The sequence below is a fragment of the Thermobia domestica genome, chromosome 4 (genome assembly GCF_964235325.1).
Source record: "Thermobia domestica chromosome 4, izTheDome1.hap1.1, whole genome shotgun sequence".
Taxonomy (NCBI): Eukaryota; Metazoa; Arthropoda; class Insecta; order Zygentoma; family Lepismatidae; genus Thermobia; species Thermobia domestica.
In genome coordinates, this window is record NC_137457.1 from 668,218 (window position 1) to 684,888 (window position 16,671).

At 35.5% G+C, this 16,671-nt stretch overlaps 2 protein-coding genes across 2 annotated transcripts in view; one reads left to right on the forward strand and one right to left on the reverse strand.

The window, feature by feature from the left end:
* LOC145683648 (uncharacterized) overlaps positions 1-7,418 on the forward strand; it is a 78,792-nt gene extending 71,374 nt beyond the window's left edge. The window contains exon 3 of the mRNA XM_081754988.1: positions 368-7,418. Within this exon, the coding sequence (XP_081611114.1) occupies positions 368-7,380 (7,013 nt within the window). The 3' untranslated portion in view covers positions 7,381-7,418. The remainder of the gene's footprint in view (positions 1-367) is intronic.
* The window catches only part of LOC145683649 (solute carrier organic anion transporter family member 74D-like), a 498,670-nt gene that overhangs the window by 422,421 nt on the left and 59,578 nt on the right, over positions 1-16,671 (reverse strand). The window lies entirely within an intron of this gene.

Genomic DNA, 16,671 nt, shown 5'->3' on the forward strand with positions numbered 1-16,671 from the left:
ATTGTCGGGTTTATTTATTCAAACGAGGAATTAAATAAATTATCTATCTATCTATCTATCTATCTATCTATCTATCTATCTATCTATCTATCTATCTATCTATCTATCTATCTATCTATCTATCTATCTATCTATCTATCTTTTAATTCTTTGTAAATTGTTCTAGCATCTCCCGAAAGAGGTAATTCCCTCTTATAAACACTCCCCTTTCGGTTGACTGCTAGATAAATGAAGAGGTTGCATGTTTGCCGTCAAGAAAAACAATAATGTATGTTGTGTAATAGAAACAACTACTGTTTAAGACATGTACTAGCTAGTATTAAATCACTGCAGTAAACTACTGATATATTTCTAAATTTCGTTTCAGATCCCAAAAGAAGCAACAAGACCTACAAGCAACAAGACACTAGTAAAGAAGGTGGCACAGGCTTTAATTTACCAAAAAATACTCCTAATAAACAGCGAAACAGCGCCAATGATCTCAACAACCTTTCTGGTCATCTTGAAGTTCTAGTGAATGAGGAAATTGTCGACAGCAAATGGCTTCAACACAAAGGAAATACTACGAAGAAAAGTTCTCCTGGGCCACCGTCTAAATTGACTTATCAGGCAAAACCTCCAGCGAAGATTATAAACACAAATGCTCCACAAACTACGTCGTCACCAGCTTATAAACCTGTTAATCTTGCCAAACCTTTAAAAGTAACTATTCAACCACCAAATTCAGATAAAAATACTAACATAAGTCATGTACAGGGTACATTATCTCGAGAACATAAATCAAACACAATAGCTCCATCTTTGAAAGTGACTAACCATCTACAATCCTTCGAGAAAAATAATATTAACAGGACTCCTACACGCAATACGTTATCTCCGGGATCTAAACCAGCGGCATCAGTCATTTCAACGTCTTTGAATGTAGCTCACCAATTACAATCAGTAAACAAAATCAGCAACAAGACTCACGATACACGCAATACACTGACTCAGGGATCAAAACCGAGTACAGCTGGCCCATCTCTGAAAACAACTATTCCACAATTATCTTCAAAAAAGAGCACTAGTACAAGTATTTCACGTAATACTTCATTTCAAGAATCTAAACCTACTACGATTCGTTCAATGGTAGAAATAATAAGACAACACCTTGCAAGGAAGATCGGTAACACAAGTTCTCGTCAGAATACAGTATCGCAAGGGCCTAAACTAAACACCGTTACTCCGTCTTTGAAAGCAACTAATCAACAACAATCTTCTAGAAACAGTGTTAAATTAAATAATGTGCACAGTACATTAGCTCCAGTACATAAATCAATTACTCAAAGTTCTCTTTCAAAAGTAAGTAGTCAGTCTCAAGTTTTAGAAAAGAACGCTATATCAAACTCTTCACGCCATATTTCATCTTCAGCATCTAAATCTAGTGTTGATTCAGTTTTGAAAGCAACTAATCAACAACAGTCTTTAGCAAACAACAATAAATTAAATCCAGTTAAGTTGGCCATATTAAACACAAGTCATAATGGAAGCAGCTTTGGTTCACACTCAAAAGTAACTAGTCAGAATCAACTTTCAGGAAAGAATATTGAAATAAGTCAAGTACCTAAAGCTATTGGTCCACTATCAAAAGTAAAGAGTCAGCCACAGGTTTCGGGAACGAGCACCAAACCAAGTCTTGCGCATAGCACACAAGCTCCAAGACCTAAGTTTAGTACCAGCAGCCTTCCATCGAAAGTAACTAGTCAGCCAAAATTAATACAAAAGAGTTCCAAACCAAGTCTTGCACGCAATACGAAAGCTTCACTATCTAAGCCTGCTACGACCAGCCCACCTTCAAAAGTAGCTAATCAGCCAAAATTAGTACAAAAGAGTTCCAATCTAAGTCTTGCACGCAATACGCAAGCTTCAGTATCTAAGCCTGCTACGACCAGCCTACCTTCAAAAGTAGCTAATCAGCCAAAATTAGTACAAAAGAGTTCCAACCTAAGTCTTCCACGCAATACGCAAGCTTCAGTATCTAAGCCTGCTACGACCAGCCTACCTTCAAAAGTAGCTAATCAGCCAAAATTAGTACAAAAGAGTTCCAACCTAAGTCTTCCACGCAATACGCAAGCTTCAGTATCTAAGCCTGCTACGACCAGCCTACCTTCAAAAGTAGCTAATCAGCCAAAATTAGTACAAAAGAGTTCCAACCTAAGTCTTCCACGCAATACGCAAGCTTCAGTATCTAAGCCTGCTACGACCAGCCTACCTTCAAAAGTAGCTAATCAGCCAAAATTAGTACAAAAGAGTTCCAACCTAAGTCTTCCACGCAATACGCAAGCTTCAGTATCTAAGCCTGGTGCGACCAGCCTACCTTCAAAAGTAGCTAATCAGCCAAAATCAGTACAAAAGAGTTCCAATCCAAGTCTTGCACGCAATACACAACCTTCAGTATCTAAGCCTGGTACGACCAGCCTACCATCAAAAGTAGCAAATCAGCCAAAATCAGTTCAAAAGAGTTCCAATCCAAGTCTTGCACGCAATACACAACCTTCAGTATATAAGCCTGCTACGACCAGCCTACCTTCAAAAGTAGCTAATCAACCAAAATCAGTACAAAAGAGTTCCAATCCAAGTCTTCCACGCAATACGCAAGCTTCAGTATCTAAGCCTGCTACGACCAGCCTATTTTCAAAAGTAGCTAATCAGCCAAAATTAGTACAAAAGAGTTCCCATCCAAGTCTTCCACGCAATACGCAAGCGTCAGTATCTAAGCCTGGTACGGCCAGCATACCTTCAAAAGTAACTAGTCAGCCAAAAGTAACACAACAGATAACTAAACAAAGTCATCAACGAAGTACACTATCTTCAGGAACTAAAAGTAGTGTTGTTGGTCAACCTTCAAAGGTAACAATCCAGCCACTGTTTTCAGCAAAGGGTACTAAAGGAAGTCCTTTACGGAATACATCACCTCCAGAAACTAAAGTTAAAACTATTAACATAGCTTCAAAAGTAAGTATTCAGGCTCAGTCTTCAGGAAAGAGCGTTAAACCAAGCTCTTCGCTCAGCACATTATCCCCAAGACGTACATTTACTATTAGTGGCTCACATTCTAAAGTAACGAACCAACTGCAATCTTCAGTAAAGAGTACCAAAATAACTTCTTCCCGCGGTACGTCACCTCAATTATCAAAACTTGCTCTTCCACCTTCAAAAGTAGCTAGTACCCCACGATCATTAGAAAAGGTTACCAACAAGAGTCCTATAAGTAAAACGTTGTCAAATGGACTTAAACCTAGTACTTCAGCGACAATTTTAAAGTTTACACAAATCTTACAAAAAACAACACAAAAACATCAACAGAACACACAAAGTTTTGCAGCAAAAGGAAGTCAGACATCAACAACTCTAAAGAGTTCTGTGAAAGTAACATCACAATCAGTTACTTTCGTTAATATCACCAAAGAATCTCAAGCGAAACAAAGTAAAATCTCTGCAGGGCCACGATATACTACTGCATCAACAGAACGCAAAGCAACTAAAAGTCTAGAAAAATCATCAAGTGGGCAGTTCACTACCTCTAAATTAACTATAGATTCTACTAAAGGGAACACAATAACAAAACATAAAGAAATTATTTATGCTAAAGTAAAACCCACTCTCAAACCAGATGCAAATAATTCCAAGTTCACAAAACCGCCTGCAGCACAAAGTTCAAAAAATGTTGGTGAGAAGTATCATAATACCATATTCAATACAACAAAACCAAAAGTAAGCAAAATTTCTCAAGAGCAAAAATCTTCAGTTTTGAAAGTCACAAGATCTCCTTCAACTAGTGCTTCAGCCAAACTTTTGCAAGTCAATAATATTAACACATCAAAGAATCAACATGGTTTATTGAGTGCAAGCAATAGTTATAATGCACTTAATGAAGCAAGTCATAAACCTGAATTTCTTCCAAAACATCCACCTTTAGTATCAGTTAAAGGACTATCTACCAGTTCTGTACTGAAAGTTTCTCAGTCAAAACAAATAAATACAACAAGTAAACAAGCATCTGTACCTTATGGTAAAGTAACTCAAAAACCAATTAGGGTATCAACTCAGAAACAAGCTATAACAAAGCTCCCTTCATCCCAATCAGTGACAACAACAGCTAGTGTGGTAAAAGCTTCACCACTCAGTACTCCAAAGGGAATATCAGCTTCATTAAATGCCAATGCATCTTCGAAGCTAAATAATGGGTTCACACAGAAAGCCTCAGCTTCTTTCCAAGGAAAACTTTCAGTTTCAACTAAGGCATCACAGACTACCGCTCTTAAATTTACAACCAAGTTAACTTCACCTCCGAGCTTTAGAGTAAGTCAAAAGCTTGGAGACGGAACAACACAGAAAAGTAACCAATTGAAACTTTCAACGTTTGCTACAGTTAAGCTAAGAACTTTAACAACTGCGTTTCCAAGGACAGCAACATCCAACAACGTTAGGGCTACAAAGAGAGAAACAGTCGTCAACGCATCTAAGAAACCAAACACTGGATCCACACAAACAATCAAGCAATTCAAATCTTCCGTTTTTAATAAACCATTAGCGTCAACTACTGTAGTTCCCAAAGTTTTACTGTCTAACACCGATATTGTAACAAAACGACAAATTATTTCTCCTAATAATGGAAAGACCCTAAAGCCAAGCAGTGCAGCTATACATACACCTCTTGTAATTGCTAAAAATACTTCTACTGCTTTTATCACGCAAACTTCAACTAACGCTAAACCTAATTCTAATGCAAAACAACAAAGTATCTCCACAAACATTACACAGAAAGTCAGCCAAAAACCTAATGAAAGTATATCGAAAAATCCTCCAACTGCATCTCCATCAAAATTTATATCTAATAACAATCTTAATGTCACAAAGAAAGCAGAAAGTGCTCCTTTAAGTTTAAAGATAACCCTGAAGCTTCCTGCTGGTTCAAACACAAAAGTAACTTTGAAACCAAACAGTGCAACTACTCCAAAACGTAGCCAAGGAAGTGCAAAATTTCTTCCAACAACAAAAGGAGCTCTTGCTACAGCATCAATACTCAAAGTTTCTCCCACATATAATCCAAATTCAACTAAGAAATCAACAACTTTAGGAAGTCCAATTAAGGCAACTTCTAAGTCAAGTAGTGGTAATGCGGTTAAGCTATCGCTTACATCTACAACTAAACAAAATGTTTTAACTACTGCATTGCCAAAAGCATCAACTAACAAACCACCTGAGTTTTCAAAGATACCAACTCTTTCTTCAGACTTTAAATTAACTAAACTGCCAAATAAAGAAACACAAAAAAGCAATCAACAAAAATCTTCACCCTCCATTACATCTAAGCCAGGTTCTATTACTACTGCTTTGCCAAACGTTTCACAGCGTAATAACTCTAATACTTCACCGAAACAATCAGTCTTCACAAATGTAAGAACAAGTCCGAAGACAAATAGCAGTATGATAGTGAAAAGTAATCATCAGACAACTTCATCCTCGGTACGTGTTAAGTCAAGTTTATCAACAACTATATTGCCGAAACTTTCAAACCAAAATAGTAATTCTAAGAAAGCAACAGTATCCACAAATGTGAAAACAACTGCGAAGCCAGGTACTGGGAATACGAAATCAACCAATCAAAAGAAAAATTCACCAACTGCAGCCGTTAAGCAAAGTTCTTTAAGTACTGCATTGCCAAAAGTTTCACAATCCAATAATGTTAGTACTACTAAGAACCAAAAAGTAATTGCAAACGTCAAAACAGCAGTGAAGTCAAACAGTGGAACTACACAGACCAACAATCAGAATAAAAGTTCGCCAAAGTCAACAGTTCAACAAAGTTCTTTAAGTATTGCATTGCCAAAAGTTTCACAGTCCAGTAATGTTGGTACTACTAAAAAACAAACAATAACTTCAAATGTCAAATCAACAATGAAGCCAAATAGTGGAACTACAAAGACATCTCAGAATAAAAGTTCGCCACTTGCAACAGTTAAACAAAGTTCTAAAAATACTACATTGTCAAACGTTTCACAATCCAATAAAGTTAGTACTGTTAAGAAACAAACAAGAGCTCCAAACCTTAAAACAACACAGAAGCCAAATGGTGGAACTACACAGAGAAACAATCAGAATAAAAGTTCGCCACCTGCAAACGTTAAACAAAGTTCTTTAAGTGCTGCAATGCCAAAAGTTTCACAATCCAATAACGTTGGTTCTGCTAAGAAACAAACAATAACTCCAAACGTGAAAATAACTCACAAGCTCAGTACCAGCACAGTAACTCGTGATGTCACTAAATATTTGACGGGTAGTAGTGAAAAAGTTAGAAATACAGTAGCTTCTTCTATAACCAAGTCTCCACCAGATAGCAAAGTGAAAATAACTTCTCAAACAGCTCAGAAATTGAAGAGCAAATCTCCAAATCTTGGTATCGGTAAAACTTCTAGTTCTGTAATTGGTTCAAAAACATCGTCTACTGATGTTCCAGTATCTACTACAAAGAGAGCAATTAGCGCACAAAATCGTACAACAAATAGTGCTAAATCAACTCAAAATATCTCACAATCCCAATTGCTGGTGAAGTCTGTTTTACTTCCAAAACTTAGCACCATTATTCCGACCACAAAGGCAAAACAGTTTCATTCTCTACAGAAGTCCACTTCCGCAACTCGAAATAGTACTCCTCAAAGCGCACTAGTATTAAATTATAAAAATACTTCGGCTAATATAGTAGGTTCTATAGCAGAAAACATTCTGAAAGAAATTAGCAAACAACAAAAAGAAGTTGTTAAGGTAATTGAAAAAAAATTGTCAAACATAAGTTCAGCATTCACCAAGAAACCAATTAGTGATAACAGAAAATCTGGAAAATCAACTGATTTAGAATCAACTACGAAATCATCAACCATTAGAGTGGGAAGACGCAAGAAATTGCCCCATAACACCCTAATTGATACAGAGGCTTTAAAGAATGAAATACGTCGCACTCTGCAACCTATAACATTAGCAACTTTCTATCCGAGTGTTGCACCAAGCAACGATATCGAATCTAGTGACTTTAAGGCTCAAAATGATAACGTCCCATCTCCCAGAGGAGTGAAACGGCAGCGCCTGTTAGCGATAACTAACCAAGGGAAAACGTATCATAGAAAGCATTATCCTGCAATACGTGGGCAGGAATTAACGAATTTGAAACATGTAGAGGAAGAAATCGAAGAAGAACACGATGAACACGAAATATCGTACAGGGTAAAGAGCCAGAAGTTTGATGACGATGATGACTACTTTTGGAATTCGCAACCCGCTCACAATGCTTATGGTCACCGATATGTACGATATAAAAAATTTCTTCGGCCAAGAAAAGAGTAATAATAACCTTATAATGTATTTGTAAGGACAAAATGGACGTAAATATATTGCTCTTAAAAAAAATATTTAGTTCTAAAACACAGATCTATACTTGTGTTAAAGTTCCATTTTCCATAGTTCAGAAAAAGATCGTTTAATGTAAAAGAGTACCGTAAGTACACAAAGTTCGTTTCTTTTGAAATGTTACAACTGTATAGTACGCTGATGTTAATATATTGTAATTTGTCTATTATTTGTAATAAAGTATTAAGCGAATATCTCTGGTTTTTGGTATTGCATGAAAATTTCCCGGCATCTTTTTAAGTGCTTCGAATGCTTCTCTTTTTCTAAGTTTTCTCTTGAAGTATAATGGCAGATTTACAGTGCAAAATCGAATACCTCAGAGAGTCAAGCAATAATCAGTGCATTTAGAGAATATTAATGGTTGTGTGTAAACAGTTGTCCGAAATCTAATTGAAGCTCATGGTCAAAGCTAGGCTAATTGCTCGTCTAATGAAATGTATAAAACCTATAGATGTCTTATGTCAAACAATTACTGAATTTAAGTTAAAAATCAGATTCTGTTTTCTTTTAAAGGAATATAATATAATATTGAAATTCGGAGAATGCAACATCCTAAAAGATGATTAACAATCAAAGAATCTAATACTATTAAAATATTATAATTTGTATGCGAAAGGAAAGTATGAGATATAACTGTTAGAATAATCGTTGTTTCAAATCCACAACCGGGATCGCAGGAATCAAAAAGCATATAAAGTACTAGACCTAAGAGTGAGCGCTTATGGTGTTTGTGGGATTTATCAGGGAGCAATAAGTGAAAATAATTGGAAGTCTCTTTAAAAACAGATTTGAACAATCCAGTTACATTTTACGTAAATATAACAATTCGAAAACCTTTTAGATTTCCCCACCACGGTATGTATAAGTATGGGGAATATCATTGAACTGATCTACTCTTCCATTTGTCTGCATGTCTGTCGATATTATTAGAAAAAACTTGTTGATAGGTTTTCTCAAAATTAGGTGCCATCACATTATACTGAACTTGGAAGTGATAAAGCAGTCAGTTTTAATACTAGATTTCCGTAGTTTAGAAATTTATAGAAATATAACCTTGTTAATCAAAAATCACTAAATTTTGGGACACATTTCATGAATTGAAGGCTCTTATGCGACATTGCCGTGCAATAATGGATGTGGCTAAGGAGACGCTAGTGAATGGTGTCGTTTGTTGAATGCATAAGTCGACGTGAATGTGTACAGAGGCGTGGCAACACCGCAACCTTCACCTTTGCTAACAGCATTTAAGCGCAACTCGTAGTTACGTATTCAGTATCCATAAACGCTATCCTTTAGCATAGTTTAAACTGTTATTCTAATTATATTTATCCGATAATGGCGTCACCTGTGTCTTAAATACGCCAGAAAGAAGAAATTTAGTTGTTAAAGTGATTACAAGATTAAAAACGTCTTTTTATAACCGTCGATTCTGTCAATTATAATGAATTTATGATTAGATACCTTAGAAACTGTGTTTAAAGAAAACACTAAATTGCAATAAGTTAAAACCACTGGCGCAAATCCCGGAGGGATGGGGAGGAAATGTACCCTCCAATCTTGGAATTCAGGGATCTGTCCCCCCAATAATCTGATTTGAAATGTGTTTTCTCCGAGAAATGTGCATGATTTCTGTCTGATTGCCACAAACGAAAGTGAGATGAAATTGATGTACCCCCAGAATAAGCCTCAAATCTGCCCGTATCTCAATGTTGAACACAACTCTACACCACAGCATTGATTTATTCAACTTCAGTCAGATGAATAAAATCAGTTAAAAAAGATTATGGGAACGGTATTACCTGTTCCCTCCGAGGTTGAAGACAGATTTGCCCCGCTGGTGAAAATAAAAACAAAACTAAAAAACAGAACCAGCATTGGCAGAAAAATCATGACTCTGCATTCTAACATGCAATCTTTGATAATTGACAAATAAAATTTAAAACTAAAAATAAACTTAAGGATAAGATAAATTTTTGAATTCAATAAGGTAGGTGGAAGCAACGGGAATCATTCATTCAATTACTATCCTGTAACCATACGGTTCAGCTCAGTCAATTTTAAGAAGAAATTTTTAACTTTTTGAATGAACCTCGCATAAAAGCACTCTCAAGAATTTTTCTCTCAGCCAACAAACGAATGTGCATATATGTATGTGGGTTTTGACTGCGACGGAAATCGCAGAATTCCCCTCTCCTTCCCAAATAAGGAACTAAAATCCAGCACAATGGACAAACGTCGTCTCTAAAAATTCCAATGCATGGATTGTCATAGTTATTTTTAGCTTCTGACATCACCTAACTGCGAAGCAAAGCGCACTTTTGCCTAGCAACAAGATGGGACGAAAAGAAAGAGAAGTTAGTGTTACTGAGACACCCGAAGAAGCCACCACGAATGGAGTAGCTGGTACGCATATACAGCAATAATGAAGTATTTGACACATACGTTCAGTAAACTCTTACTTAAAAACCAAAACGAACAATTAAAGAGCATGAGCAACGTTAGATAATATTTTAACATGCGTGAATAAAGTGGTTTTGGTAGTATGGAGCTGGAGAACGGCATACAATTCAATTCACCGCAAGGAAGATGAGATGAGAGCAACCCGCTACCTGCAGGACATCACCCCTGAATATCCAATACAGTTCCCCTTCCAGTGTCAAAGTAAGTGAACAGTGCTAGTGAAGGTGTATAATCAGCAATGTAACGAAACATAACCAATAATTCGTGGCGACCGCGTCAACCGCGTCTTCGATAATCAACGGGCCCAAATTAAAATTAAATCAATATATATATATATATATATATATATATATATATATATATATATATATATATATATATATATCACAGTGATCAGTTATTCATTTGAAGTGTCATAAAGTGATTATTATATGTTCGTAAAGTTTTAGTGTTGTGAATTAAAAGCAAAAATCCAAAAGTTGAGTATCCTTTCAAAATAACAATCATAATCTAAATTCATATATGTTAATTTTAAGGAACAACTTAATTCATTTTTCTTTACAGCACAAGTGATTAGCGCCTATGCAACTTAATAATTCATACATTAATAAATTGCATTAGCACTATAGAATACAATTGGAGTTAACTTTGTGCCGGTTTCCCGTAATGTTCTGACCGAACTCTGAACCTGTTGTCCAGCGGCTATATGGTCAGTTGCAATGGTCGATCAAACCCACTAGTTAATGCTAAAGAAGACATTCGAGCGGTGGAGAATCGAACCCCAGACCGTAGTAAAAGAGTAAGCCCACTTTGGGACCGTAGGACACGAACCACATACAGTAATAAAAGGGTTTATCCCGAAACGGAGTGAGTAGAATTGAATTCAATACTCTAGTATATGGTTAATCCCTATGTGAGACGTACCTGGATCGAACCCAGTACTGTTATATATGGAAAACAGACAGGGACAGACGAGAATCGAACCCAGGACTGTAGTATATGGTTTTCTCTCACGGGAACGTACCAGGACTCGAACCCTAATACTGTAATAAATGGCTAAGGCCTTCACAGGGACCAAACTACTGTTATAAACGGCTTCTCCCGAACGGGAACCAATGAGAATTGAACCCAATACTGTAATAAATGGCGCCCGATAGCACAGGAACGTTCGGTAAAACCGCATAAAAACAACGCTAATTGTATTTTCTCGATTAAGGTAAATTGTAGTGCCTCATTAGTGCTATTTAATTTTGTTGTTCTGGCATTAGTAAATTAATCATCATGTCTGTAAATAGAGAAATAATTCCTGTTTTGCATGAAATGCGAAGAATATGGAAAGAAACAGAGTACTTAATAGTAGAAAGTCAATTCAGATATAGAAAAGAACCTTTTACGTTGTTAGAAGTTGAAAATGCTTTAAAGGTAGAACAGGAAGTTTGTGAAATTCGTAAAAGAGCTAAACAGGAAATTGCAAAATCCCTTTTGAAAAGGAACATAGAATATAGGATTGAAATTGAAGATAAAATTGTTGCTAAAATGCATGAAATACGCAAATCTGATTTCTATCGAAGGGTCAAAGATGAATGTGTTTTTGAATCAGAATTTATTTCCTTGTCAGACATTAAACATAAATTGAAAGTTCACTATGAAAATTCAGATATTGTACGCACTGCAAAAGAAAGGTTAGCTGAAAGGATATACAAAAGATATTCAAAGCAATACAATGTTAGTTGTAACAAGGATTTCAGTGATAATCAGAAAATAAATTGTCAAGTTGTACCACCGAAACGGGTTAGGTTTGCTGATCCTCTTGAAACTGTAACTTTTGCGCATCCTTTTGTAAAAGTTAATGAGCTAGAAAATACTCAAAATTACGAAAATCGTCAAGAGAAAACAGTACCTTTAAAAACAAAATTTGCTGAAAGTAATTTAGAATTTGTTAAACGTGAGTTTGAAGGTATTTTGTGGGACATTGCCCCCGTAGCTCAGAAAGCATACGCACGAACAGTGAAAAATGAATGTGTTGAAAGTTGTACTGTTTTGCCATGTGTTAGGTCTCAGTCACCGCCTATTGTAGTAAATCAAGCTAATATTGAATTTCTTGACAACAAATTTGAGCAGGTTGAAGAAATGTATGAGAGTGAATCAAAGGTAGAAAATGAAAGCATTTCTGTTGTCAGTCACGTTAACGTTGAACTAGGCCAAGCCAAAAAGTTTGTTTTGTCTCTGTCGAATAGTATTATAGAAGGAAAAAAGAATAATAAGCTCAACCCAGCTGCTTCTTTGCAAACCCTACCAATTATCGAGTTGGTCACGTCCAGCGTAGCTCTGTGTGTGAATCAGCGGTCAGCTGTTCCAGATGTTGTTTGTTTGTTTTTTAAGGGGACAAAAGGCATTCAGGAATGCAATGCGTGCATCACTACAGAAAGGTTTACTAGAGTGGTAATAAATTGCGTTGAAAAGGGGAATGAGAGTAGCCCATATACGCAGCCTTGTAGTGTATCAAGTTTGTTAGAGGAAAATTGCCTCTATGGCACCTTGCTAACCAGTAAATTAGAATGCGTTCCGTTTCACAAAACTTGTTTATTTTTTGCGTCTGTTAGGGTTGTAAAGATTTGTAAAGTGAAAAGTAGTTCTTTAAGCTGTGAGTTGAAAGTTACAAATATACAGATAGAACAAATGAATTATATCATCTTTTGTATCGTTACTTGCACTCAAGTTATGTATTTAGGAGATAGTACAAACGGCTTTATGCCAAGTAGGCCTAATGGTAATGAACGTAACTCTGTAACGTGGGAAAAGAAATTAAAAACCTGTCAAGAATATTTTAGTAAGTTACGAAATGTTGTTTGTCAAAGGGCAAGAAAATATAGTTCACAGGTTCAATGTGGCAAAAAGCACCGGCAAAATAAAAAGAAAGTACGTAAAGTCAGACGGAAACTAAAAAGAGTTAAACGTATGCTGTATTGTTTTTCAAAACTTTCCAAGTATGTTCGTAAATGTTCTTTGAGGAATAAATGTAACAGTCGCATCAATGCTCAGACAAGTGACCGAAGTTTAAAATTGAATCACACTAGTAACTTAGCGATCCATGGCGTAGTAAATAGGTCAGGTGCTGACCACTCATCACCTGCAAATAAAAATCACGAACCTTTTCAGGAAGAATGTGGTAATCAGGTGAATGTATTTTTTACGTCTAAGCGATCTGAAAGTGAACGTAATGGTAAAATTAAATGTCAATCACCAACTACTGTCAGTGATGTGCTATCAGCTGATTGTGACGTAATGACAAAGGTCAAGCATACAGGTAAATGGAAAAACCTAGTGAAAAGAAAAAAGCAGTCTAGTGTACAACCTAAATATAGTAAAATTGGTGCACAGCGAAAATTATCACAAAAGAAAAGTAATTGCAACTCAAGCAGTGATAAATTAGTCAATTTCTTGTGCTATGCAGCAGTCATACATGTTGAGAAACCATTCATGCTATTTGTTTATTGGCAAATGAAACCTTTGAAAATTGTTTTTGTGTTGAAAAAGCCTCGAGTAGGTGTAGGATAAACGAAACTTTGTTAAGCCGGACTGCCTGTACTGTATGAAACCGACACTTGCAATGGTTTTAATATTTCCAAAAAAAAAAAAAAAATCTTGATATTTCAAGCATACGTAATATGAAATTACTTGTAATAGTATATATATTTTTTTAATGCCTTCACGACGAAATTTGATTTTTTTTTTAATCAAAGAAATATAGTGTTTCTTTTCGAAGTGCAAGAGTGAATTTGCGCAGCGAAAATTTTCAAATATAGTGAAAGGAAATAAATTTGAATTGTGAAGATGTAGAAAATTTATATTAAATATTTCATCACAGTGTTGCAATTTTACAAAATTAAAAATGTTTCGAATCACAAATTTAAATATTTTGGTGAGAAACCATTCGGTAATAAACCTGAATGATCATACTTCAAATTACTGAATTAAATCTCTCAAATTTTAAATAACAACTATGCGTCAATTAATAGTAACCTACACTTACGATGTGTTATGTTAAGTTATTTGTTTTAACCAATCAGTATGCCTCTGGGATTAGTAATCAGCTGAGGATACTTGAATTTTGGTGTAGTAAGTTATTGTAGTAGTATGGTTTTACACCTGTACCCACCTTCATGACGCGTCGATTAATGAAAAGAAAATGTAATGAGACATCCTATTATAAATAAGTATCAAGTAAGTGGTGTACATGCCAATTGTTAGCAACCATTGTTGCATTTACTTTGCATTGATCTTTTCGTTGAGTACGAAAATATTTCAAGTAGTACTTGAAGACGTTGAAGCAAAGGTCCCTCCAATATTATGGGTTACACACATATTATGTAATGCCCGGAGTAGGCAATTTTCTTATTAGTCCCCTTTTATATTATTTTTAAATTTTACTCAAATATCCTATCTTTTCACTTTGCTTCGGGGATGGAAATAAATGACATTTTAATGTGGGTAGGTATCTTCGAAATTTCGGAGGGCAGACACTTTGAAAAGTGTAATGGTTTGACAAACCATCCACTGCTCAGTCCATTCTTGGTTAATTTCTAACCGGAATGTAATAATTGTAAATATCATGATATTGAGTGCTGTTGTAGATTTAAGTAAAAATTTTCATACTGTAACCAATATTTTAAAAATATTTACGTGTGCTGATACTTGAATTTAATTTGTGTGTTATATATTTGATTCATAGAAGTAATAGTAATTGAAATACTACTACTAATAATAATAACAATAAATGAAAACAGATATACAGTTATTGTGTTAGTTTTCAAGAATATTAGAAGTGGTTTTCAATGAAAGTAAATATTGAAAATGAATGTTTTCGATAACAGTAAGAAAATTAATTCATGTTACAATTAGAAGTACAAGGCACTACATTAATAAATATTTTAGGTTACAATTATTACTTAATATATTTGTAATATTTTTGTGTTTAATGGTAAACAATGCCAGTAATTAGTTGTTCAATTATTAAATGTGATATTTTGAAAGAAAATAACAATAATTTTGTTCATCTTTTGTTGTGTTGGAAATTGTGGCACTTACATATTTTAACGACAACATAATAATAATAATAAAAGACATTGATAAACTTTATTTGAATTATGGCCCAACCGTAATCCGAAATTCGTTTCGTATGGCCCACGTGTTCGTTACCGTATTTCCGAAAGGACTTTGAAAATTTTTCGTTATATCGTCACAAGAAGACTTAAGTGATGTTAACCCTTTGAAGACCAGTGGAAGAAATTTGGTGACACTAGTGAAGTGATCAGTGTTGCAGGGTTCTATTTGTTTTTCTCTCTCCCTCAAAACAAATGTCCTGCCGAGCGCCAACGTAACCATACGGTTCAGCTCAGTCAATTTTAAGAAGAAATTTTTAACTTTTTGAATGAACCTCGCATAAAAGCACTCTCAAGAATTTTTCTCTCAGCCAACAAACGAATGTGCATATATGTATGTGGGTTTTGACTGCGACGGAAATCGCAGAATTCCCCTCTCCTTCCCAAATAAGGAACTAAAATCCAGCACAATGGACAAACGTCGTCTCTAAAAATTCCAATGCATGGATTGTCATAGTTATTTTTAGCTTCTGACATCACCTAACTGCGAAGCAAAGCGCACTTTTGCCTAGCAACAAGATGGGACGAAAAGAAAGAGAAGTTAGTGTTACTGAGACACCCGAAGAAGCCACCACGAATGGAGTAGCGGGTACGCATATACAGCAATAATGAAGTATTTGACACATACGTTCAGTAAACTCTTACTTAAAAACCAAAACGAACAATTAAAGAGCATGAGCAACGTTAGATAATATTTTAACATGCGTGAATAAAGTGGTTTTGGTAGTATGGAGCTGGAGAACGGCATACAATTCAATTCACCGCAAGGAAGATGAGATGAGAGCAACCCGCTACCTGCAGGACATCACCCCTGAATATCCAATACAGTTCCCCTTCCAGTGTCAAAGTAAGTGAACAGTGCTAGTGAAGGTGTATAATCAGCAATGTAACGAAACATAACCAATAATTCGTGGCGACCGCGTCAACCGCGTCTTCGATAATCAACGGGCCCAAATTAAAATTAAATCAATATATATATATATATATATATATATATATATATATATATATATATATATATATATATATATATCACAGTGATCAGTTATTCATTTGAAGTGTCATAAAGTGATTATTATATGTTCGTAAAGTTTTAGTGTTGTGAATTAAAAGCAAAAATCCAAAAGTTGAGTATCCTTTCAAAATAACAATCATAATCTAAATTCATATATGTTAATTTTAAGGAACAACTTAATTCATTTTTCTTTACAGCACAAGTGATTAGCGCCTATGCAACTTAATAATTCATACATTAATAAATTGCATTAGCACTATAGAATACAACTGGAGTTAACTTTGTGCCGGTTTCCCGAAACGTTCTGACCGAACTCTGAACCTGTTGTCTAGCGGCTATATGGTCAGTTGCAATGGTCGATCGAACCCACTGGTTAATGCTAAAGAAGACATTCGAGCGGTGGAGAATCGAACCCCAGACCGTAGTAAAAGAGTAAGCCCACTTTGGGACCGTAGGACACGAACCACATACAGTAATAAAAGGGTTTATCCCGAAAGGGAGCGAGTAGAATTGAACTCAATACTCTAGTATATGGTTAATCCCTATGTGAGACGTACCTGGATCGAACCCAGTACTGTTATATATGGAAAA